The sequence below is a fragment of the Haliotis rubra genome, unplaced genomic scaffold (genome assembly GCF_003918875.1).
Source record: "Haliotis rubra isolate DU_JTF1 unplaced genomic scaffold, ASM391887v1 Scf300, whole genome shotgun sequence".
NCBI lineage: Eukaryota > Metazoa > Mollusca > Gastropoda > Lepetellida > Haliotidae > Haliotis > Haliotis rubra.
The window spans coordinates 1,125,647-1,153,095 of NW_025766970.1; the positions used below are offsets into that span (position 1 = coordinate 1,125,647).

Consider the following 27,449-nt stretch of genomic DNA (forward strand, 5'->3'; position numbering starts at 1 on the left):
GAAGGTTAGTTACGGTAACAGATGGGAATGTTCAGGTTAGTTACGGTAACAGATGGGAATGTTCAGGTTAGTTACGGTAACAGATGGGAATGTTCAGGTTAGTTACGGTAACAGATGGGAATGTTCAGGTTAGTTACGGTAACAGATGTTGGGGTTAGGGAAATAGTTACGGTAACAGGTTAGTTACGGTAACAGATGGGAATGTTCAGGTTAGTTACGGTAACAGTTGGGGTTAGGGAATGTTCAGGTTAGTTACGGTAACAGATGGGAATGTTCAGGTTAGTTACGGTAACAGATGGGAATGTTGGGGTTAGTTACGGTAACAGATGGGAATGTAACAGATGGGAAGGTTAGTTACGGTAACAGAAGGGAATGTTCAGGTTAGTTACGGTAACAGAAGGGAATGTTCAGGTTAGTTACGGTAACAGATGGGAATGTTCAGGTTAGTTAACGGTAACAGATAACAGGGAAATGTTCAGGTTAGTTACGGTAACAGATGGGAATGTTCAGGTTAGTTACGGTAACAGATGGGAACGGTAACAGATGGGAATGTTCAGGTTAGTTACGGTTCAGGTTCAGGTTACGGTAACAGTAACAGATGATAGGAATGTTCAGATGGGGTTAGGTTACGGTAACAGATGGGAATGTTCAGGTTAGTTACGGTAACAGATGGGAATACGGTAACGGTAACAGATGGGAATGTTCAGGTTAGTTACGGTAACAGATGGGAATGTTCAGGTTAGTTACGGTAACAGATGGGAATGTTCAGGTTAGTTACGGTAACAGATGGGAATGTTCAGGTTAGTTACGGTAACAGATGGGAATGTTGGGGTTAGTTACGGTAACAGATGGGAATGTTCAGGTTACATTACGAAACGGAACATTTTGAGGGAAATGTTGCTGTGTTATTCACCGTGTCCAAAGATAAAAAGGTGAACAAACTGTCAAACTATCAACGAGCTTTATCTTTCCAATTCCAATTGCTGCTACAGCATGTCTTCCTGTAAATTACCATTCTTGAAAATATGGTTATTTTGTATTTTGTTTAGCTGATAGCTAAAGGGGTTTTAAAATAGGAGACACGTAATTGCATTGCATGGATATTCACGAGCTTCCTACTGATGCTTCTGTAATAAGAATAACACGAACATCATTTAGGGTAATCTTTTGCGGTTAGATACATTGCATTGTCAACTGATACCCCTATGTTTAATTTTAGTTTTCAAGGCTTGATCCACAGGCCTTGACATCATTGTACTTACATGTGTGGAAATGTACCTTGTTTACATGTAACGTAGGTTTCGACATTTGTCGACAGTCTGTAATTTTGCAAGGTGTGAACTGGATGTGAACTGGGCGTGAACTGGGTGATTGTGTATCAATATATAGTTTCCGTTTTAGGAACCACTGGATTTCAAAAGCAAATCACCAACAGCTACCGATCTATCATACAACTTTAATACTGGTGTATTCAGCCTAGTTATCAAACTCACCTTTGCTGTCTGGGTGTCAGATATTTCTGATATGTCTTCACTGGTCTCACCCGTGAAGATCTAGCTTAGAATTGATCTTCATTAACCCATGCCTGTGGTAACAGGCGACTAACGGGATCGGGTGGTCAGGCTCGCTGACTTGGTTGACACATGTCATCGTATCCCAGTTGAGTAGATCGATGCTGTTGATCAATGGATTGTCTGGTCCAGTCTCGATTATTTACAAATCGTTGTCATGTAGCTGGAATATTGCTGAATGTTGCGTTAAACAACAATCAAGCAAGCAAGCAATCTTCACTGGTCTTTTCAGCGTGTAAATCGCAGATTGTAAAACTACTATTTTGTGCGTATATGCTGGAGTGAGTGAGTGAGTATGATTTAACGCCGCTGTTAACAATATTCCAGCAACATCACAGCAGGGGACACCAGAAATGGGCTTCACACATTGTACCCATGTGGGGAATCGAACCTGGGTCTGAGGCTTTAACCACTAGGCTACCCCACCGCCCCTCCTTATGTGTAAGACGTGGTGTTAAAATTCTGATCGAGCTTGCAGCCAACAGCTTGTATATTCTATCTCTGGTTCCGGAGTACAAAAGCCACAATAATAGTTGATGGAGGCTTTATTTTATATATCCATGAATATTAATAACATAACATAAAAGGTCCACAATGTCAAACATACAGTCAACACAATTCCTTCACGACACCTTTCTGAAAGGTAAAACGGTCTCAATATAAAACTTCAGCTAAAAGACCCATTTTGGAAGCATAATTTCACGTCTGTAAAATATGAGATCTGTCCCCAAAATAAATAATCAAAGAAACAGTTCTAGTGATCCAAACGGTTGTAAAACTCTAACCTGCAACACATGAATAGCAAACGTGTGAGAATATGTTGAATATTCTCCAAACACACAAACAAACATACAAATAGTTAACAGTAAATCCGTCCAACTATACTACTGGCCATGTAATAAAGTAACTGTGCATTATTTGATGTTATGCCATTGTTAATGCAAAAACATAAAAACATGATTTGTGGTGTTTTCCTTAATCACTGTTGATTGGATTATATCGAAATCTGTATGATTTCACGGCTTGAGATCGTGACACGCCTTTCAAGGGATGTGGTTTGAAAAGTCAATTCACATATTCAGCATCGTGTGTGTCCACCATTGGCGATGATGAAGAACTTAACAACGACGACGCATAGACGACACTAAGCGAGTCAAGAAACATTGAGGAATGTTGTTCCATGTCTGAAGCAACGCTTGTCCCAATTCAGCTACCGTCAATGGTTGATTCTGGGCTTGACGTAAACGTCTCTCCATTTCATCCCGAGCGTGCTCGATACGGGACAGGTCCGGAGAAACAGCTGGCCAGGGGAGTACCGGAATGTTCCGCTGTGGACGGCCAGTCCGAGTCAAATCTCTCGTGTTCCCATTGTGTTGAAAACGTCTCCATAGAGATGTGATTGGGTTTCGATGGACACCAAATTGTCAGTCAATGTAAACTTAGGCTCAGTATTATTCGTTACACTGCTATACTGAGTCTAACAAAACCTAGTAGAAGGTCGCGTCAGCTAACCTTTGAGTGACCTATGACAGTCCATTCGACGGCCGAACGGATTTAACCAATCTGACAACGACTTCTTGATAGAGTTCGGCGGGATTTACAAATTGGTTTTTGGATTTTCTCTTCCCTGGTCGCTGACACTGATCTATCAACAAACACAGATATTTGACCTGCGGTATATACGCTTAGGGGATTATTATGACATGGTTAATATTAGCTTATATTTCCGCAACATGACATCCTTGAATATTGACAAAAACGCTATTTTCAGTGACTGTTTACTCATTACGTGTATCACTCGGAAGCGATCGTGCGGAAAATAGCAATCGTTCGAGTTTTTTAGGTAAAGGTTTAAACGGTATGTGCGAATGTTAACTTTCGCGATTTGGTAAGCTGTGTTCTGAGTGGTCAGTCCAAAAGGTAGGCTGACGTGACCTTCTACTAGGGTTTGTTAGACTCAGTATAGCAGTGTAACGAATAATACTGAGAGTAAGTTAGACTGACCAAATTGTCTGGCCATTCCAGTCTCCAGCATACCCACGCTGATTTTCTGTAAGCCGTGGCATGACTACGCGCAGTTTAGGTTGAAATTAACTTGTTTTTCACAACATTCAGAGATTAGACAAAAGTCAACCGTTCTTCAATGTTCAATATCAGGTGTGTGAACTTCCAGTGTCAAAAAGCCTGCAAACCGTGAGTAAGTTCATCGTGCACAAAGTTCACGTGCCACACGCGACACGTGACATCAAGTGCTTGTTTCTTTAGGGTTGTTTTTTCAAATCACATTTATTTTATGCAATTTTATGTTATGCACAGTTACTTTCCCCTTTTAGTATAATATACGTATTATATGAATTGTACTCGTCTTGATGTGACATACCCACTTAGTGTGCCTTTATGGCTTTGCATTCAGTGCCATCTCGATACTATCCATCATCTTCATTTTACAAACTTGTGAACATTAAAAAAATGATTAAAACCGCAAGATTTTAACATATTCTTCAAATCATAACCGATAATTCACTGCTCGCGTGATATCCTCAAAGACATTCTTTTATTTGGAAAGTCCTACTTTATAATGTGTTGGAAAGCAGGTTGTGAGGCTGAGCTTTCGTTTTTGGGAAGTTGACTCCATAATAAAACAAACTAATTGATCGGGGATTGTATATGGTGGAAACAAAGGCAACACAAGTCTATATCTTGCATGAAATACCCACTGGGATTTGCAGGCAATGGTCTAAACAGTGACAGATTAGCGCCAACTGAATCTTCTTGTTAATCAATTATTACACACACATTGTAACCAGTTAGCGACAACTGAATCTTCTTGTTAATCAATTATTACACACACATTGTAACCAGTTAGCGACAACTGAATCTTCTTGTAGATCAATTATTACACACACATTGTAACCAGTTAGCGACAACTGAATCTTCTTGTTGATCAATTATTACACACACATTGTAACCAGTTAGCGACAACTGAATCTTCTTGTTGATCAATTATTACACACACATTGTAACCAGTTAGCGACAACTGAATCTTCTTGTTGATCAATTATTACACACACATTGTAACCAGTTAGCGACAACTGAATCTTCTTGTTGATCAATTATTACACACACATTGTAACCAGTTAGCGACAACTGAATCTTCTTGTTGATCAATTATTACACACACATTGTAACCAGTTAGCGACAATTGACAAGTATCGGTGCCCTATTGACGGCGTGTACAAATCTCACATACCGTCCAACAATACATAAAAACAACAAAATGATCCAGTAATAACACTTTTTGATCCAGTAATAACACGCGTTGGTCCAGTAATAACACTTTTTGATTAACCAACATATACTACATAACCTTTGTTACGAACCATAGGATGTTGTGTTCAGTTTCGTTTGAACCGAAGCTGTACATGTATCTGTCCAATGGCAATATCGAATACTGTTTCAATAAAGCAATTTGTCACATTCAATCTCCACCTCGTCTCTCAGAACATCAGTACCATCTGTTTAGTAGTATATGTGTACACGTGTCCTCCATATACTAGTACACCATAAAGCTAAACATGAGTTTAAACATCAATAAGGTCAATACACTGGATGAACCACAGACACTGATAAGAATGAAATATGACATGGCATATATGGAACGTTCAATAAAGCAGAGAACATTAGCTTCATCATCATATTCGTCACGATATTCATTATTATGCCATTAATAAAATTATCGCCTTCACACTCTGCATTAACATCAATCAACGATGACAACATCACAACAACATTACTATCAGTAGTAACTTACCACAATAACATGATCAATACACTCCAAGAACATCAAGGTTAGCGACAACCAAGGAGGACTGTTGTTAATAGATTACTATCAGTAGTAACTTACCACAATAACATGATCAATACACTCCAAGAACATCAAGGTTAGCGACAACCAAGGAGGACTGTTGTTAATAGATTACTATCAGTAGTAACTTACCACAATAACATGATCAATACACTCCAAGAACATCAAGGTTAGCGACAACCAAGGAGGACTGTTGTTAATAGATTAGCGACAGAATAACTCCATGTCTGTAATATAATACATTCATAGATGTAGCGACATTCCTTACCATTCGTTGGTAGAGGACTAGCGACAACTATAACCGCTTAAAGGAGTAAATAACTACAAAAAAAGAGTAGTGTTACAACCTTTAGGAATGCTATACGGTGCTGATATTAATTATATATTATTTATGACTAGCGACATTCAAAAAGATCATGTGCAATACGGGAAAATATTGACCCACTTGATCTGCATAATCTAAAAATAGATTACAACCTTTCAAATTGTTCGGAAATCTGATATGTGCATATAAGCGAAAACGAGACGTTGGTAAACTCAACAACTTCCATGTATTTTTTAACTGTAACAACATCACACGAAAAGCTGATTCAGGGTCAAAGCACCTGAATCAGGGAGCGTTTTCTTCTAATATTTCCACACAACCATCTCAGGAGGTGGTAGATGAATTGAACTCTAAACAAACTGCTTTTCATACTTCGATTTTCTTTTGCGCCTATAATAGTCGCACTTATATGTTTATCATGTCAGAAGTTAGAACCTTTGCAAGTGTGAAACAGAAAACAGGACCGTTGTGCATGTATTTCCAATGTCAGATAATTTTCATGCCAAATTACTCGTTACTTTGACATTTGCGATTTGTATGGTGTCAAACACGGTCCTTGAAATTAATTTCTTCCTACAAACGTAAGTATCTTACGCCTAAACCTATTTACACGTACATGTCTATTTTGCCCTGGTAGTATAGAGCGGAGTATATTTGTTCAAATAGATTATGTCTGTTTATTTTAATAACGATACTACTTTATTGTGCAAGATTCTAGATCACCTGTTTGTACGCACTGTCAGGAAATACAGTGACAACAATCTTTGGTGAATATGCCAGTAGTTTAAATATACCGTTCTCTCAGATTTTAAACTGTTGCCATGATACGTTCATGAATGGCAACATTCTCTAAATACACATAAAGTCTCCAGAATTTGCCTCGTGGTAGAATATACCCGGCGTGACCCACCAGCTCGACGGTGGCTAACATCACACGTTGTGTTTCTTTTGTTGACATGACAACGTTGAGTGGCACGGCTGTATATGCAAATTGATGCAAATGGTCGCAGATTAAGCCATACCTAAAAGCAGATTTGCAATCTGAACCAATCGCTGCCCAGCAGATCGTAACTTCAGCCAATCATTTCCTTTCCTTGAAGACAAATCTAATTGGTTCCTTGGTCCCAATGAAGATTTCATACAGAACATCAATCTCTTCATGGCCGGGTTCGAGGGAAACTTCAAAGTTTTGTATTATCTGAAAATATAGTCATACCACCACATTGGAATAGTGCCAAGTCTTCAAGAAAACAGTCATGGTAGATTTGCATAAGAGTTGTGAGAAGATACGTAAATATTCGTCTCGATTTGATACAGAAATGTGTGGTAAACTGTGGCCGTTCTGGAAAGATTGCGCTTCGTCAATCGTACATTATATGCATGCGTACATGTAGCCATATTTATAGTCGTAGCTATGCCTCTAGTCACAGCCCTCTAGTCATAACTATCTAGTCACTGTGACCCTCAGAGAGTTCATATATTCCCTAAAATGTCAAGGGATTTCATGAAATTACTGAACTATTGGCTCAGGGAATTTATGAAACCCCTGCCAGCCTTTATTGAAATAGAGCATACCAAATTCATAATGCGAGTATAGAGTTTATGCTGATGAAACCTATTTGTTGGGACAAGATGTTATGACTCTGACTATTACACTTCAATCCCGCTTTAAAACAGTCACATCTCGATTTATATCGGTTAGGACCACAGTTACATTTTTTTATCCATTGTCACATCATTCCTAATAAAGAGCAGACGCTGAGGACAAACATCAAGTTGAGAACGCGTTAACAAACCTTTGAGGATACTGGATTTCACGCCTATTCCAAAACTCTCATTAGCTTGATCGTTATGCATAACCACACTACACCATATTGCAGCATACGTCTCTGGGAATGAAATGCTTCTTACTGAAAAGAGTATTTATCAAACAGAACTATCTTGAACTGCTCTTCTTAGCTTTCAGCCATACTAAAAAAAAGTATTTTTTGGTTTGATTTGGGAATACATGAAATCCCTGGGAGTCACAGTGATTTCGCGAAATCATGGATTCTTTTAGGGATTTCGTGAAATCTCTGGTTCCACACATTCCCTGTAACATATATACATATAGGTAAAGCGGTAGTTCACCTTCGATACAGCCAGGTAGATTTCCTGTTCAGCGAACCTCTTCCCAACGCACTGTCGCGGACCGAAGCCGAACGGAAGTAAGGCGGATGGTGGGATAGGGGCCATTCTCTTGCCGCTTGTGTCACGCAGCCACCGCTCAGGGAGGAACGCTTCCGGATCAGGGAAGTACTTCCGGTTCTTCACGGTTTTCTGGTTCATCATGATCAAAGATGTCTGGAATGTTTATACATGATAATACTTTAAATCTTGTCACACAAATACATTGAATGAGTGAATTTAGTTTTATGCCGCTATTAGCAATATTCCAGCAATATCACGGCGGGGGACACCAGAAATGGGCTTCACACATTTTACCCGTGTGGGGAATCGAACCCGTGTCCTTGGCGTGACGAGCGAACGCTTTAACGCCTAGGCTACATTACCACCCCCACAAATACATTGTCTTGAATAGAAATACCATAAAAGGTAAAATATAAAGTGAATTGCAAAATGGACTGCATTTATTAATTGTTGTGAACACACCCAACACAATAGTTACTGCCATACAAGTTATTAATACTGACAACGAGTAAAATATAAGGGAACACTTATGAAGCAGTGTTATCAGTTAACACTGACTGAGTTTGGTTTTACGCCGCTTTTAGCAATATTCCATGAATATCACGGCGGGGAACACCAGAAATGGGCTTTACTCATTGTACCCATGTAGGGATTCGAACCCGGGTCTTCGGCGTGACGAGCCAACGCTTTAACCACTAGACTACCCCACCGCCCCTATCAGTTAACAGGATGATATTGCTACCTTTGTATCAGCTCAGGGACCTGTGAAAAACTGGATAGGGTTATTTTGTTACTCAACAATTGAGTTGGACTGCGTTTGTTTGTTTGTTTGTTTGTTGTTTAACGCCGCACTCAGCAATCTGTACTGAGCACTCGGCGGTCTGTAAATAATCGACTCTGGACCAGACAACCCTGTGATTAACAGCATGAGCATCGATCTGCACCATTGGGATACGATGACATGTGTCAACCAAGTCAGCGAGCCTGACCACCCGATCCCGTTAGTCGCCTCTTACAACAAGCATGGGTTGCTGAAGACCAATTCTAACCGGTATGAGGGCTGAGATTTCTGCGTGTATTGGCTAATAAAATGTATTGCAATTCAATGAGACCTGTCGACTTAAAAGGTGAGTGACACTGATTCTACAACCAGAACCTACTTTTTCGACGCCAAGTCCCCCCAAATATACGTTATGGTTCAACATAATGGCAACCTCAAAATTAGGTTGGATAGTTAGCCATGGTGTCCTTCCCCTGTCTATGCTGTTCATAGTAAGTAACGTATGCCATTTAGTCAATTAAATGCGAAGGGATGTAATGAACAAAAGTAGATTTTAACTTAAACTTTAACCTTAATCACGATACTTTTGATACTTTTTCCCTGAAAATACCGGTTCTCAGAAAAGGTATTGCAATACGTCTCATTTAAACATCGCATTCCGGTATAACGGTTCAACCGCGCAGTCCCTCGGGAGATCGAGTCGAAACACATATAACAAGACGTGTAAGAGATACCCCTGGCATCGTCATTGTTCTCCGCATAATATTCATGTTGAAGGATACTGTTTGTTTGTTGTTTAACCTATCTAACACAAGAACGTAAACTTGTTGGATTGTTGAGTAACGCCGCAGTTTTCCAGCCATATGACGGGGTTTGTAAATATTCCAGTTTGGACAAGACAATCCAGTGAATGAGCATGAGCATCGATCTTCGAGATTGGGATACGATGACATGCGTCAACCAAGTCAGCGAGCCTCCCTTTGTCGTGTCTTATGACAAGCATGGGTCGCTGAAGACCAATTCTACACCGGATTTTCCCGAGTCTTAATAGATACTCATCAGAAAGAGTCAGATAAAGACACCAAATACCTTAACAATACTACACGTGATCATTGCAGGACAGACTACCGGTTGTAAAATGATTACATCAGGTGTTCTTAACTTCCGTTGAATAGAATAGGTTTGTACGCAAGCACTTAATCACTCGACTAAAGCGACCGTGCATGATTTATCGCTAGGTGGAGGGGGGTGGTTGTGTAGTGGTGGTGGGGTCATGATGATCTTTATGGAGTAGCATGTTTAGTGTGAATGAACACTTCGAAATGTGCCAAAGCAAGTGCCCCAACCCCACCCTGTACAAACGCAATGACACCACCACCACTACTTTTTATGTAAAACATTTTAATATTATTATGTACAAGTGCTGACCCGGACCCTAACTGATATCAATTATATCTTTAATTAGGAAATGTCGTGATTTTCATTGTGCTATTCTTCCAACAACATCAGAACTGATACGGTATTCCTTCTGATTCCTTCTATTTAGTATGTGATTTGGAAGATTAACTACACATTCATTCCTAACAGGGATACATGATATTCGACGAAGTCAGGATTGAAATGATTGAATTGAGAGAAATACGACGAAGTCAGGATTGAAATGATTGAATTGAGAGAAATACCCATTGTACCCATTGGGGAATCGAACCCGGGCCTTCGGCGTAACCATCAGGTAACCCCATCGCCCCCGTTGAATACAACAACCTTAGCGGTCGTAGGTCTGTGTTAATGTTACGGGAGTTACGGTCTTCCAAGCGCTAACGGCCTTCTACAACAGGAGATTTACAACAGATGTTATCTTTCCTCACACATAAATGTCGCTTTCTGACTGGCTGAGCCCTCTTCTATTATTTTCAATGTACCCCGCGTACAAGCGAGTAACATTTCAATGTATCCCGCTGTCAATGGCAACTCATTTGGTACTTCGTGGTAGTAATTCTTTATCTCGAATAACATTGAATCACGTATGATGTACGGAAATTACCGATGTTTTGCGAATACAAATCGATGGAAGGAAGATAACTCTAAATCTGTTTTTCTTGTCAGCAAAATCTAGCGATGGCTACAAAAAGATTTTTACCCGTCCTTCAACCAATTCAAAATTAACATGAAGGTGTTTGGTAAGATAAATACGTTGTTCACTGGTCCCTCGGGGCCCATGGGTTGATTTACCCTCGATGTTGGTTTATGTTCCCCAACCAACATCGAGGGTACATGAACCCATGCCCCCCTCGTGACCAGTGAACAACTTATAATTTAGTTACACAATCTGAAGATGAACCGACTGGTACATATCTCAAGGAGAGGTCAGGGTCGTATGTGGGTCAGAAGGGCAGAAGAGTTTACTGGTACAAAGTATGGTCAACAGTTTGTCTCTGATGTGGCCACGGCGGGGGGACCAAAACTTGACATACTGTGGTCTCACGCAGCTTTCAGCAATATTCCAGCAATATCACAGCAGGGTACACCGAAAACGGGCTTTACACATTGTACCCATGTGGGTCGCCTGCATGACGAGTAAATGCTTTAACCACAAGGCTACCCAATCAACCCCTATACATCGACACTCTACCCAGCCTAAGGACTCCCGTATTATGTGAATATAAACTAAGTCGTTTGACAATATACATAGAGGATAAGTGTGTACTAAAGAAATAGAACCCGTGACTCGTCCACAATTCAATAAAAACAAATCATTTCTGAAATAAGATCATCCGTCAATACGTATTCTTGAAGCATCTCCTCGACCTTTCAGAGAGTGATTCAAAATTCAGTCGTTGTTGTAGGATTTGATGCAGTCGTAAACGTCGCTCCATGTTATCACACACGTGTTCAATGGATGACGTGTTAACTGGGCCAGGGAAACACATTAACATTGTTCTGATTCAGATACCGCCATGTAGCTGGAACATTGCTGAGTGTGGCGTTAAACAACAAACAAACCAAACCAAACCGGATTCAGATCCTGCTGTTCAACTTCTAATAACGTGTGGTCTGGCTTTGTCGCGTGTTATCACTCCAAAAAGCGCTGTTCTGTTGCATATGTCATCCTTCTAGCTAATTTCCGTGGTACATCAACTACTTGGTTGCGTTTCTTCGTCTATTCTAACACACACTTCCTCTGGTTCCAATTCCAAAATACATTCACACGATTACCAATGAAAAACTTCCTTGTCACAGTAACACATGCCTCTAAATATATTTTGGAAGCAATATAGACACATTGTATTGGGCCGCTATATCAGTTACACAACACGAACATAAACGCTGTTCAAGCCGTAATTTCGGTTTAACCATCTCCACTTTTCAATCATGAACATATGTGATCTGGGCCTCAAACGTCTACATGTGTGGTTTAGGCAACACCCGAGATTGAACGTAAAAGAAAGTACACACCTCATGCTTTGGTAAAATGTTTTCCTGAAAACAGCGTAATATTTAGAAAAGTGTTTTGGTTGCAACTCACAAGTCACAAACATTGTGTACGTGCTGCAATAACACCATAGATATCGTACCCAATTGGAACATTGCTAGCAAAATATTTACGTTGTTTTAATAGTCTCAAAACACCAGGTGTGTGCTTTCTTTTGTACGTCAGTATAGTTTTCTAATAATCCCAAATATTCTTCATACAAATTTTAACTTGGATTGTTTTGCATCACACTACCAAAATATAAAACATGGCTTAAAGTCTATCATCTGCAACATTTGCAAGGAAGGACAAATTGTGCATGGCCAAATTCATGCTAAAAACTGACTACTTAAAAGTGCCCCAAATAACCCTAATGGTGCAGATGGTGGTGCCGGTGCGACTGCTGTAGATGGTGATGCTTGCGACGATGGGGATCATTTTACGTAAAGTACGAAAGTATACGTACTCCTGCGGGGATCCTGTACCCCTGGAGAGTGATGTCTGTAGGCAGATACCGCTGGGTCCCCGTCAGAACAGGGTGGTACAACCTGCAATGTTCACATTCACACTGAGTAGGTACATTTACACTAAAGCAATATTCCAGCCACATCACAGTATATATCCGAGCCTCAACAACCGCCGGGTTGCAAGAACTCCTTTTATCACAAGCCATCAGAAACTATTGCTGGTATTTCATTATCACATAACACCACAGTAATCCCATGGGCGGTGGGGAGCACATATCTTCTTTAAAAGTCATTTTAGAGGCTGTAAAGATGAAGGAAAACCAAGATCTATGGACAGTCAACTTCTTTATTGCAATAAATGTGACGTTTCGGTGTAAATACTACCACCGCTATCAAGCAGATGATGAGTGATGACCTGCTTGATAACGATGTTAAAATCTCCACCGAAACGTGGCATTAATTGCAATGAAGAAGCTGACTATCCATAGAATTTGGTTTTCCTTCACATAAACTTAAATTGGGGAGGTGCCTATGCTGAGGATCGGGATTGTGGGGACAGTGTTTTTATGCTTTTTCGTTCAATGGTCCATAGTCATTTGAGGGTGGTTTACTTAAAGAACCACTAAACTTTGTTTTTTGTTACTCTTTTAACCATTACATATGAAAGATTTGTGGTTAGTCTTATGCGGAACACCAAATTTATTCTTTAAAAACTTGTGGTTAATTAATACCGAGCGATTAAAAGTGGCCAAAAAGTCGCCTGCTTCCCTCTCGCCCGCCAACGAAACCACAGACAGGTTACGTAACTCTGTCGCCAGAGCACTGCAGTGACGTCATATGAGGAACGATTTTCAGTTAGTTGTATAGAAAGTGTGTAGCACGCTCATCATTTTGATGATTTCTCGACATGAACGACGACATGCCGAATCGTTGCTTTGTTGTCAATTGCTCCTAGGGGTCGGGTGATGGTGTCACCATGCACAGATTTCCACAGGACCCCCGCAGTTCGTGCTAAATGGGTTATGTTTGTGAGTCGCGAAGTGTAGCGGTGTGGAAGCCTGAAACGATATCTTACTTGTGTTCAGATCGCTTCACGGACGTTAAAGAATCAAAACTACTTACTAGTTATAGTAAAATATGTATATGATTGATGACCATAAAGATTTTCCATAACACAACTTGTAACATAACGATTTCTTCCTCGGAAGTGAGGTTGTGGTCGAAGTAACAATACTATTGTAAGTAGTATTATATTGACACCCACCTCGCTGCCAGGAGAGAAATTGTTATGTTATACATATAATCATGCAAAATCCTATTGGCCATCAATAAAATAAATATTTTACTACCAGTAGAAAGTAGTTTTGATTTTGTAACTCGGTGAAAACAAACCTAAATAGCATTTATCCTCAGACTGGCGGATGTTCGATAGAGCGCCGCCATTTTTGAAAATCGTAAAGTCTGTTAGAATTAATGAGATTATAGTTTGTTTTCATCAAGTTAGAAAATCAAAACTACTTTCTACTCGTAGTTAAATATGTATTGGAATCATAACCAAAAGGATTTTCAATGACACAACTTATAACATAACGATTTCTTCCACGAAGGCGAGGTGGGGTCGAAGTCACAATACAGCGCGATAAATTTCTTGCTACATTCCCATGGTTAATGTCCACTCACCAGTATGTAGATACTAGTCAATGTGCGTCTTTATATTTGGTCTTATAATCCTAATTAGTTTATTATCATACTTTTATGCATTTTGAAACTAAATAAAAGCTGACGATCTGCTGATACTTATAGTGAATTTATAACAGAACTGTAATATCTAGACATTTTATAGTTTGCCAATGTGAATCATAATTGCACACACACCCTAGTGTATGTTGTCTGTCTCATTACACTTCACGGCGAAAACAATGATTTTGTTGAATGCTACGACAAATGAATAAAAAACAAAATGCAAATATTAAAATTAAAACAGATTAAAGTTATAGGAACAATATCAGGCCATTACCTTGTTTGAGGAATGTATCCATCAATATCCACAAAACTGTTCCAAATGATGTGTCTTTTAACAGTTTAATATACGAAAAAGTGATCAATCTTTTCAGGCATTGGTGTATAGTCTCATTGGTCACCCAAGATAGCACACCTGGCAACTAATTGCATAATGTCCTCCTTTCATTAAAAACAGTAATTTAGTTAGCCAATAATGGGCAATCAGTCAAATGTGAAAGAAGGACGTTGTTTTTACGCAGACATCACGACTTATTCAGTATAGATTAGTAAATACCGCATAAACACTACCTTTTGCCAAATCCGGCTGTGTAAGATAAAAGTAATTAATCAATCAGCGTGTTATCGGTTAATCCTTTGATCGATGTTTATAATGTTGAATATTTACTCCAGACACAAGAAATGCCAAATTGGAACCTTTGTCGGGTAATCTAAGTGTGTTACCACTAATTATACCTGTTATAAATTCATTAACTGACCATCAAGTGAATGATGACAAATAACATGTGTAGGTTTATACCACCTAACACGGGTTACAAGGGAGTATTAATTGCTGTATTGCATGTGAAAACTCATGGGCCGACACTGTTTTGAGAATACAAACAGATTTTTACGTGACATGATTAAATATCGAGGTAAAAAAACACAGAAATGGGATCAATTTGGATCAGTCATTATACAAATAGGGCCTAACGACACCAATCAATTGTGACAGAAGCGTCTATGAAAACAAGTTGTAACTCGGAAACTAGGCAAAGCAGGAGACAAAATTAAATGCCAGTAGATTGTGAGAACATATAGCTTTCATTTTCCACAACAATTGTCACGATTTCAGGTTTATACAAGCCTGTAAACAAAATAATTTACCCCCTAAAATGTAGATGAATTCTGCATCGGCCCTCAAAGCTATTCCTCATATGACGTCACAGAGTCGCGCCGCTCTGATTGGTTGAAATTTCGTTCGCGGGTGAGAATTGTGCACTGTTGTCAAAAAGGTCGATTTAAGTCAATTAAAAGTCGAAATGAGTAGTTTTAATGACGGGGTTTCATTTATAACGATGCCAGTTAGTGATTTATGTATTTTTACCCCCTAGGGTTTATGTGACCTTTAACATTTATACAGAAACACTTAGTGATACGAGTATCCAATCTTTCCAGTGGGACCTATAATTTTACTCGTTTCATTCATTAATATGTTATTCAGACATCGTGACATGTGATTCAACATTGAACAGGTTTAGCAACGCATCTAAAATAATTTAAACCTTGTCTACGTTTCACTAGAACACTCATGGTTTCACATGCCAATCAGGGAGGCATAGCCAAAGGATTACTAACAATCAGCCAACGATCTCATAGCAGTCACAAATATTCTATCCCAAGTGAATTTCTGACACCCCGATTGTCACGATATGGCTGGAACACACTTGATTGAGTGTCAGATGCACAGCAATCAATACCGAGGGTTTATCGTTTGGACTACACAAGATTCGATACCCTCCACAATTGACGCTTACCTGAAGGACTCCTTAAGGCACGCGGGAAGGTACTTCATGTTCTCGAGGGCGGCGACCGTGATGGTGCCACATGGGCCGAGTTCGCCAAGCACCTCCTGGAACAGCTTCTCTTGCTTGTCTGGATTACGGGCAAGGACGTAAAGCAGCATCTGTATCATCCGGGCAGTCTGCCGAGGACATAACGCATAGGTTATTTTTACTGCAATTTGATTGGTTGAAAATGTTTTTGGAATTCTACTTCCGGTAATTATCTGAGTCTTGACCAATCTGAAAACACATGCATCCTATTCGAAGTGAGAGGGTGTGGTGTTTCTGTTAAATCATGTATGAGACGCTCACCATTTTGAAGTAACTCTCTACCATCGGTGGTGACAAAACAAGAAACAGAGCATACTGGAAGCGAATCCGGAATTGGTTGCCACGATCAAAGGCATCTGGGGCGCAAAAGAGAACAAACCTTCCCAGCTGAAAGTGGAACCTTAGGCGAGAGGGCCACTCCCAATTGCAGTAGACTAGGAGAATCGCTGATGGGTTAGCATGCAGAAACAATTTAACAATCATATCTGAAAAGCATGGTAATATATGCATGATGAATGATATCTGATGAAACATAATTTTGTACGATAAGCAGTGGTCATCGATGCCTGAATCGAGAGCAAAGAACAAGTTACAGCAAACTATGTGTATAACGAACACGCGTATATCGAACTGACGGATATAACGAACTGTTTGTTTTGGTTCCGGCCATTTGCTGTATATTTCAGTCGAAAACTAACTTTAGTTGTCCCTTTGAGTTCGTTATAAACGTACTTTACTGTGTATGACTCAACGTTCTGAACGAGATATCCCTTTTTGGCTGGATAACAATGATGTTTGAACTGGGTAAACCACAATGGGAGTGACTTGTAGCTTCATAATAAAGTTTCACAGGACCTGCCAATCACGAAAAGAGACGTGATGGCCCAAACCAGTCAGACTATAAAGAACCAGAGAAAATATGTCTGGAAGAAGAGGGCTATTTGAAATGAGATGGTCAGTAACCTATAAACTCAGGCATTGGTTTTCCGAGAAAGCAAAGAAAAACATGCGTGTTAGCCCGCAAGCCATGTAGATATGTTGCGTCATGTCTTTCCTGCCTTCCTGCCTTTCATGCCTTTCGGGTATCGAAAGGTGGCTCTTGAAATTTAGAAATGTCCTGTGTAAGAATTACACGCTTAAGCAGAAAGTGAATTCTCTCGACTATAGATGCGATTCTCCGACAATCCATAGTGGTGAAAGTAGTCCGCTTCAGTGGGTGTGGAACCCGTGAAGATCCGGGTTAGAATTGATCTTCAGTAACCCATGCTTATCGTAAGAGGTGACTGACGAGATCGGGTGGTCAGGCTTGACGACTTAGTTGACACATGTCATCGGTTCCAAATTGCTTTGATCACTTGATTGTCTTGTCCAGACTCGGTTATTTCTAGACCGCCGCCATATGGCTGGAATATTGCTGAGTGTGGCGTAAAACTAAACTCATGCACCCACTAGTGGGCGTGTCTTGATTTTCAACAACCATTAGAAAATGAATGCAATAACACATGACCAACGAGATTGCAGGAATTACAATCAACTCAAAGAACATTTCATTATGTATGACTGTAAGTAAACTACCAGTGAAGATCCAGCTTAGGATTGGTCTTCAGCAACCCATGCTTGTCGGTAAAGGCGACTGACGGTATTGGGTGGTCAGGCTCGCAGACTTGGTTGCACATGTCATCGTATCCCAATTGGTGTTGATAACTAGTTCGTCTGGTCCAGACTGGATTAATTACAGACCGCCGCCGTATATCTGGAATATTGCTGAGCGCGGCGTTAAAAACCCACCCACCCAAACAAACAAACACAAACGGTTGGACAGTGACAAGTGGTTCATGATATAGAGACACAACTCCAGAGAATACAAACCGTTGGTGGAATACGCCAAGACGTAACGCCGGACCACGACCCAGACTCACCAGCCGCCAGGAAAACTGCTACTCACGTATCCTCCGACCATTGACCACAGGGTCAGTCGCCTGACAACACCAGAGCTTACGAGACCATTACACGGGGATTTATCGACGCTGTGGGATGTATGGACACGTTAGTGTTGTATAAATGATGGGGTTCTTTATATACTACTGTATCGATAATATGGAGATATGTCGGAATTTTATTGACTTCAGATACGGAGTGTTTATCAGGATTCTTATGTTACTATTCGCTACATCGTCCTCAGCGGTTTTTTCGATTTAATGGTGAAAGAGTTAATGATGATGATAATTATTATTAATATTATTATTATTATGTTTTACAGATTAAAGATAATATGCAGCAGAGAGGGTTCGGGTGATCCTGGCACAGTCAGGCTGGTAAGGCTCATCATCAGCTCAGGGCCCTTGCCCCCTCTACACGCAGCCCAGACAGCGAATGGGACTTCTCCCAGGAAACGCTGCCTAGTCGAACCCACCAAGAACTTTCCGGAGAATATGAAGGCTCCCCAACACTGCAGCCTTCTGCATTACCCAGAGTGTCAGAAGGGCTGTACTCCCGGTGGAGAACCCAGGCACTCTCTTGATCTGCGCCAAGAGATCAGGAGGTACCAAACCAAGGGCACCGAGAACAATGGGGAGCCTGACGACAGTGTACTTGGGATGCAAGCGAGACATTTCAAAGGCGAGGTCCGCATATCTATCATGCTTTTCCTTAATCTTGCAATCACATTGGTGTCAAAAGGGACAGAAAATTCTATGATATAAATAAATTCATTGGCTTTATCAAAAAGGACAAGATCAGGTTTGTTGGCTGGAATTCTTCTGAGGCTGTATATGGGCCTATTCCACAGAAGTTTGAAAGCATCATTTTCCATGACGCCCTGGACATGTTCAGAGTCGTACCATTGATGGACCTCGGAGTCAAAGCCACAGGCATGTCGAAGACGGTAGTAAAAGCAACGAACCATGCCATCATGTCGTTTAAGATATGCTGTTTGTGCCAAAGAAGGGCATCCACTGACAAGGTGTTGGACGGTCTCCGTGAATTCATTGCAAAGTCGATATTTCATATTGATATTTTCTTTAAGAATCACATTTAGGCGATTGCGAGTGGGAAGTGACTGGTCCTGAGCAGCAAAAAGGAAGCCCTCGGTTTCACATTTAAGACCAGCCGACTTCATCCAGGCGAAGGAGTCTGTGGGATTGCTATTCTGTTCAACACACTGCATGTACACACGATACAATGGCTTCTCAGAAAGCTTCTCCACAAAAGACCGACTCTGGGCAGACTTGGTAAAGGACTTCACCTGGTTTACTCCCATCACTGTACCGTCCAGCAGTACATCGCCATTAACAAAATCAACCTCAAATTTCAGATTCTGTCCAACAACCTTGGCACGCTTAAAATAGCTGTGGAATTCCTTGCTTTCATCATGAGTCTTCACATGCATCACCAGAGGATCATCTGATAAATAAATATGTGCAAAAGTACACAATAAAATTCTATCATGAAGAGCCTCCACATTAATCAAACCCCGACCTCCAGAATTGATTGGCATGTATAAACGGTTAAGAGAGGAACGAGGGTGGTGGGCTCTGTTATCAGACATGATCCTTCTGGTCAGACGGTCAAGACTCTGGATGTCTTGTTTCGTCCAATCAACTACTCCAAAGGAATAGGAAAGGACTGGCACAGCAAAAGTATTGGTGACTTTGACCTTGTTTCGAGCATTTAGCTCTGAGCTCCAGATTTTCTTTAAACGATATTTATACTCGGCCCGAAATTTGTCTTGAATCTGGGCATCCTGGAGCTTGTCTCGAACTTGCATTCCAAGATAGGTGTAGGCCTGATCTTCCACAAGATGCTCAATAACTCCTCCCCCTTGTAACTTGACCGATCCATCATTAGTTACCTTGCCTCATTTCAAATGAAGAGTATTACATTTGTCGAGTCCAAATGTCATGCAAATATCATTCGAAAAGGACTCGACAAGGAGAACCTGCTCTTTCAAATTGGTATCTCCTTTGGCAAGGAGCTCGATATCATCCATGTAAAGGAGATGAGTAAGAGGTGTTGGGGATCTGTGCTGAGGAGGTCCAGGATGGTAACCCTCCTCTTTATTGAGCAGAAAGCTCAAAGGATTTAAAGACAGACAAAAAAGCAAAGGACTAAAGGAATCCCCCTGAAATATTCCCCTTCTGATTGGAATAGATTCCGAAGTCTGAACCTGCCCTTGCGAGTACATCTCAAGCTGAGTCGACCAGCAACTCATTAAAGACTTGAGTAAATCAAGTAGTCGCTCGGGGAGGTCAATACAATGAAGAGACTTCAGAATCCATTCGTGAGGGACAGAGTCGTATGCCTTTTTGTAGTCAATCCAGCACATGGAGAGGTTGCGGTGATATGTTTTTGCCTCTTCCAAAATCATTTTCTGTACAAGAAGTTGATCCTTGCACCCCCAGATCCCTTTCTTGCCCCCTTCTGCTCTCTGTAAATGATATCATTGGAAGAGCAGTAAGATGACACGAGGTTTGTCAAACACCCTGTGAATATTTTGTATTGTGTATTCAAACATGTGATAGGGCGGAAGTTTTTGGGATCAGTCAAGTCTCCTTTTTTGGGAAGGAGTATTGTTCGACCTTTGCAGAACCATGGAGGAACATCACCTGTGTCCACGAGAGTATTAAAACAGTGTAGTAATGGTGTTTGGACACAGGGGAACAGTTTCCAATACCGGTTTCGAATGCCATCGGGCCCTGGAGCTGTATTAGATTTGGACTTTTTATAACACTTTTCAGGCAATCTGGTGAGATGTAACAGACAAACGACCTAGTTACTTTCTCATGCATTGCATGGTCATAATCACGGACCCATGGTGCCTCAAGGTTACAGTTGCCGGGTACAGACCACAACTGTTTCCAGAACCTTTCATTGGCATCCATGGGAGGCCGTTTATCATGTTCACCATCACCCTTTGTTTTCAATTGCCTGTAAAAGTGCTTTTCATTATTTCTAAAAAGTTTATTTTGTTTGATAAATTTATTTTTCTTTTCCCATTTTTTCTTTCTCTCATTCCAAACCCTTATTTTGGCCTTAAGGGAATCGACAATTTGGAGAAGTACCTTTTCTTTTGTTGTCTTGTATTGTAATTTTAATTTTCTCCAAATTGCCTTTTGCCGTTTTGACATTGGACTCCCTGATGATCTTAACTTCAGGCACAGCTCTATCCAGGAAATGTATTTTCGAGTTTCCGTTAGTTTTACTTGAAACCGGTTTTTCTTTGGTGTATTGTTCTTAGTATTAGATGATTTTTCTTTGGAAACTGTGTGAATTTCCTCCAAGTTTCGAGCCGCAGCATAGACACAACAATTAACTTCATGTAATGAACAGTCCGATGAAAGTTTCATAGAAATAATATCATTTAATAAATTGATTTCAGTTTTGGGAAAAGATTCATTTGTTTGTTTAATTGGCCTCCGATTTTCTAAAGGTATGCCAGATATTTCATCATAAATGGAATGAAACAAAATATACACAGGGTTTTCGGAAAGATCTGCAACTGAAGAAGAGGAAGAGTGAGGGTCTGAAATTTCGGGGCCAATTGGCTCTACGCCGGAAGAGTTTCCATCAGCAAGAGGAAAGAGGTTGACACGGACGTCCATCAGAAGTTTTGGGTCTGCTGCCACTTGAGCATTCTGTTCATGCAAAGGTTCCTGACGGGCACCAGTTGTGGGTTGAACTGGCTCACGGGGCAAGAGATTTTTCAGCCGCCGGAATTGATCTCGGAGATTTTGCTCCGTCAGGTAAGCATACATGGGCATGGCATTGTCCCAATGCAGCTTCAGCGACTTGCCATTGATACGTGGATTTTCAGGCCATCCTGTCGCTCTCGCACACTCAAGTAGTGTGGTTTTAAGGTGGTTTGACCAAGATATTCTTGGTCGGGTTCTGTGCCTTCCCCTGGGGCAAGTCCCATCTCCAGTATGGTTAGTGTCACTACCGGAGGAAGGCTGACTGGGCTGCGGAGTTGAAAGATAAAATTCTTCTTAGCTATTTGTAACCCAGTGAAAAACCAGCTTCGGGGGGTCAGCCCTAACTGGGTGATGTACGTTCAGTTCAGGGAATAAAATTCCCCTATCTAGGCCCACCACGAAGAGGCGTACATCATCAGGCCCTTATTATTATTATTATTATTATTATTATTAGTAGTAGTAGTAGTAGTAGTAGTAGTAGTAGTAGTAGTAGTAGTATGGATCAGGTCGAGAAGAATTGTATACACACAACCATCCCCTTCGATAATCTGCAACTTGGAACGCATCCTGTTGTGTAAGGGTCAGGCCAGCTAATCTGTCCTCTTACCGAGTCTGTTCCCCCGCTGAACAGGTCGAGGGCGATGGCCCCCATGTCGTCTACTGTCAGCTTGTTGGACATCAGCAGGGACAGCATCAGATTCTTCTCCTGGGAGTCGAGGGTGCCGGCACTTTGGCGCTGTCTGATGTCCTCCAACATGCCATGATAATGGTCGTGGGCTTGACTATATAGACACAGGACTCAGAAAGTGAATCATCAACCCGGAAGTAAATATTCAGCTCTGTATTCGTAGTTTTATTAATTTCACTGGCAGTCGTTTACATCATCATTAATTTTAATAATTTTGCCTGAAGACAATTCATCCGAAATGTATCGTTATCAATTCATTTGCAAAATCTCGTAATTGGGTAATTTCCAATTAATTCTCTTCGCTTTCTCAAGCAATCAGCTGTCTTAGAAATGGTGGAGAGTTATGTTTTGATGTTATTTCGAATATATGACTGCACTGAAAAAAGGTCAGATAAAAATCCCTGTGTGAAGATAGGTTTGCATGAGTGGTGTTAGTACACTGAAGACAGTTTACCTAACAAGCCTGTCCACCGCGGCTTTGTAGTCATCTTTGACTTTCAGGGGAAAGTTTTTCAACACGAACGGGTGAATGTAGAGACATTCGTTCATAATGCGGAACATGTCTCTGACGTCCTTCAGGGACTGGAGCTTGTCCGGGTACATGTCGACGTCACGTTGCAGATAGCCGAGGCGTTTGTTGAAGGCGACCACGCAGATGCCTGGGGATGAACAATAAATTATGAAGTTTATAGTATGATGTGGAGTCACATCGTCAGCAATATTTCCGATTTAACGGAGAGCTGTTGACATGTCTAGTACTAGTAGGTCCTACAAACTGAGACATCATTGTCCTAAGACATGCTCCCGTCAAGATCCGGGTTAGAATTGGTCTTCAGTAACCCATGCTTGTCGTAAGAGTCGACTAACGGGTGGTCAGGGTGGCTGACTTGTTTGACTCATGTCATCGTATCCCAATTGCGTAAAACGATGCCCATGATCACTGGATTGTCTTGTCCAGAGTTGCTTATTTACAGAACGCCGCCATATAACTGGACTATTGCACAAACCAACCAACCAAACACATGCACATGTGTCAAATGCTCATCAAACCAGATCTATATGGATTTCGTTTCTTACAACATATGCTTTTGGGTTTTCTCGACATAATCAGTATATTCAAAAAAACTTTATTATCAATAAAATTCTAACACGTTTATTTTAAGTACCGTCAGCAATGAATGCGATAAGATAGCCTAATTTATAACGAATTCGATGTATTGTCGAAGACTCGAAGTCCAATTGTTTTGGTGATATGACCAGAATGTTTCCATAAGGGACACAGTGTTTTGAAGGGTTATTCATCACTGAATCAGATTCAACTACAACTACAGATTTCGTGTCGGTAGACTCTTTAATAGTGCAATCAGTAACTAAAACTTACTTTCACAAGAGTACTTAAAAAACATCTCTGACATTCCGTGCGGAGTAAACTGGTCCTGCTTCATCCGGGTCACCAGGTCGTCTGCAACCTCGTTTTGGGCAGACAGGAAATGTTGAGCTGATCGGGCCCGCATCATCTGCGCATTCACAGGACTCCGGAAGTTCTGCCATTCCTTACCTTGGCTGTGAAACAGCAGTGAAATGCCACAAATGACAAAATATTATATAAAACACATGTACAATGGTAAACAAAGTGCCTTGAAACACTGCCAATTTAAATAAGCTGAAAAATACCCAGGATGGACCGGGGATTCAATACCAATGGATGCTGGTGGTGCTAAGACATAACCATGATGGCCCTGGGATTAACTACCAATGGATCCTGGTAGTGCAAAGAAATAACCATGATGGACCTGGGATTCACTACCAATGGATCCTGGAGTGGCTAAAATATAACCATGGTTAACCAGTGATGTGATTCGAACTCACTATCAATGGATCTTGGTGGTGCTAAGACATAATCATGATGAACCAGTGATTCCAAGTCGCTACAATTGATCCTGGTGATGCTAAGACATAACCATGATGAACCAGTTATTCGAAATCTCTACAATGGATCCTGGTGCTCAGACATAACCATGATGAACCTGGGATTCGAACTCCCTACAATGGATCATGATGGTGCTGAGGCATAACCATGATGAACCTGTGATTCGAAATCGCTACAATGGATCCTGGTGGTGCTAAGACAAAACCATAATGGACCTGGGATTCGACATCGCTAAAATGAATCATGGTGGTTCTGATACATAACCATGATTAACCTGGTATTGGAAGTAACTACAATGGATCCTGGTGGTGCTCAGACATAACCATAATTGACCTGGGATTCGAACTCCCTACAATGGATCCTGGTGGTGCTAAGACATAACCATAATTGACCTGGGATTCGAAATTGCTACAATGGATCCTTGAGGTGCTAAGACATAACCATGAAGAACCTGGGGTTCGAACTCCCTACAATGGATCCTGGTGGTGCTAAGACATACCGATGATGAACCTGAGATTCGAACTCCCTAAAATGGACCCTGGTGGTGCTAATACATAACCATGATGAACCTGGGATTCGAACTCCCTACAATGGATCCTGGTGGTGCTAAGACATAACCATGATGGACCTGAGATTCGAACTCCCTACAATGGATCCTGGTGGTGGTAAGACATTACCATGATGGACCTGGTATTGGAAGTCCCTACAACGGATCCTGGTGGTGCTAAGACATAACCATAATTGACCTGAGATTCGAAATCGCTACAATGGATCCTGGTGGCTCTTATACACAACCATGATGAACCTGGGATTCGAACTCCCTACAATGGATCCTGGTGGTGCTAAGACATACCCATGATGAACCTGGGAATCGAACTCCCTACAATGGATCCTGGTGGTGCTAAGATCCCATACACCATGATGAACCTGGGATTCGAACTCCCTACAATGGATCCCAATGGATCCTGGTGGTTCTAAGACATAACCATGATGAACCTGGATTCGAAGTCCCTGATGGATCCTGGTGGTGCTAAGACATAACCATGATGGACCTGGGATTCGAAATCGCTACAATGGATCCTAAGGATGGTGGACATACCCATGATGAACCTGGAATCGAACTCCCTACAATGGATCCTGGTGGTTCTAAGACATAACCATGATGAACCTGGGATTCGAACTCCCTACAATGGATCCTGGTGGTGCTAAGACATAACCATGATGAACCTGGGATTCGAACTCCCTACAATGGATCCTGGTGGTGCTAAGACATAACCATGATGGACCTGAGATTCGAACTCCCTACACTGGATCCTGGTGGTGGTAAGACATTACCATGATGGACCTGGTATTGGAAGTCCCTACAATGGATCCTGGTGGTGCTAAGACATAACCATAATTGACCTGAGATTCGAAATCGCTACAATGGATCCTGGTGGCTCTTATACACAACCATGATGAACCTGGGATTCGAACTCCCTACAATGGATCCTGGTGGTGCTAAGACATACCCATGATGAACCTGGGAATCGAACTCCCTACAATGGATCCTGGTGGTTCTAAGCCATAACCATGATGAACCTGGGATTCGAACGCCCTACACTGGATCCTGGTGGTTCTAAGACATTACCATGATGGACCTGGTATTGGAAGTCCCTACAATGGATCCTGGTGGTGCTAAGACATAACCATAATTGACCTGGGATTCGAAATCGCTACAATGGATCCTGGTGGTGCTAAGACATACCCATGATGAACCTGGGAATCGAACTCCCTACAATGGATCCTGGTGGTTCTAAGCCATAACCATGATGAACCTGGGATTCGAACGCCCTACAATGGATCCTGGTGGTGTTAAGACACAACCATGATGAACCTGTGATTCGAACGCCGTACAATGGATCCTGGTGGTTCTAAGACATAACCATGATGAACCTGGGATTCGAACTCCCTACAATGGTTCCTTGTGGTGCTAAGAGATTACCGTGATGGACCTGGTATTGGAAGTCCCTACTATGGATCCTGGAAGTATTAAGACACAACCATGATGGACCATGGATTCGAAATCGCTACAATGGATCCTTGAGGTGCTAAGACATAACCATGATAAACATGCGATTCGAACGCCCTACAATGGATCCTGGTGGTTCTAAGACATACCAATGATGAACCTGGGATTCGAACTCACTACAATGGATCATGGTGGTTCTAAGACATACCGATGATGAACCTGGGAATCAAACTCCCTACAGTGGTTCCTTGTGGTGCTAAAACATAACCATGATGGACCTGGGATTCGAACTCCCTACACTGGATCCTGGTGGTGGTAAGACATTACCATGATGGACCTGGTATTGGAAGTCCCTACAATGGATCCTGGTGGTGCTAAGACATAACCATGATGAACATGGGATTTGAAATCCCTACACTGGATCCTGGTGGTGCTAAGACATAACCATGATGAACCTGGGAATCGAACTCCCTACAATGGATCCTGGTGGTGTTAAGACACAACCATGATGAATCTTGGATTCGAACTCCCTACAATGGATCCTGGTGGTTCTAAGACATAACGATGATGAACCTGTGATTCGAACTCCCTACACTGGATCCTGGTGGTGCTAATACATAACCATGATGAACCTGGTATTGGAAGTCCCTACTATGGCTCCTGGTGGTGCAAAGACATAACCATAATGGACCATGGATTCGAAATCGCTACAATGGATCCTTGAGGTGCTAAGACATAACCATGATAAACATGCGATTCGAACGCCCTACAATGGATCCTGGTGGTGCTAAGACATAACCATGATGAACCTGTGATTCGAACTCCCTAAAATGGATCCTGGTGGT

The 27,449-nt window shown here is 41.3% G+C and overlaps 1 protein-coding gene across 1 annotated transcript in view; it reads right to left on the reverse strand.

Moving 5' to 3' along the window:
* Nucleotides 1-4,098: 4,098 nt before the first annotated feature.
* The window catches only part of LOC124282694 (probable cytochrome P450 CYP44), a 45,263-nt gene continuing 21,912 nt past the window's right edge, over nt 4,099-27,449 (reverse strand). Inside the window, exons 3-9 of the mRNA XM_046718717.1 lie at nt 24,045-24,226; nt 23,118-23,322; nt 22,583-22,757; nt 16,208-16,374; nt 12,671-12,752; nt 7,892-8,104; nt 4,099-6,959 (exon numbers count right to left, since the gene is read on the reverse strand). Of these exons, the coding sequence (XP_046574673.1) occupies nt 6,843-6,959; nt 7,892-8,104; nt 12,671-12,752; nt 16,208-16,374; nt 22,583-22,757; nt 23,118-23,322; nt 24,045-24,226 (1,141 nt within the window). The 3' untranslated portion in view covers nt 4,099-6,842. The remainder of the gene's footprint in view (nt 6,960-7,891; nt 8,105-12,670; nt 12,753-16,207; nt 16,375-22,582; nt 22,758-23,117; nt 23,323-24,044; nt 24,227-27,449) is intronic.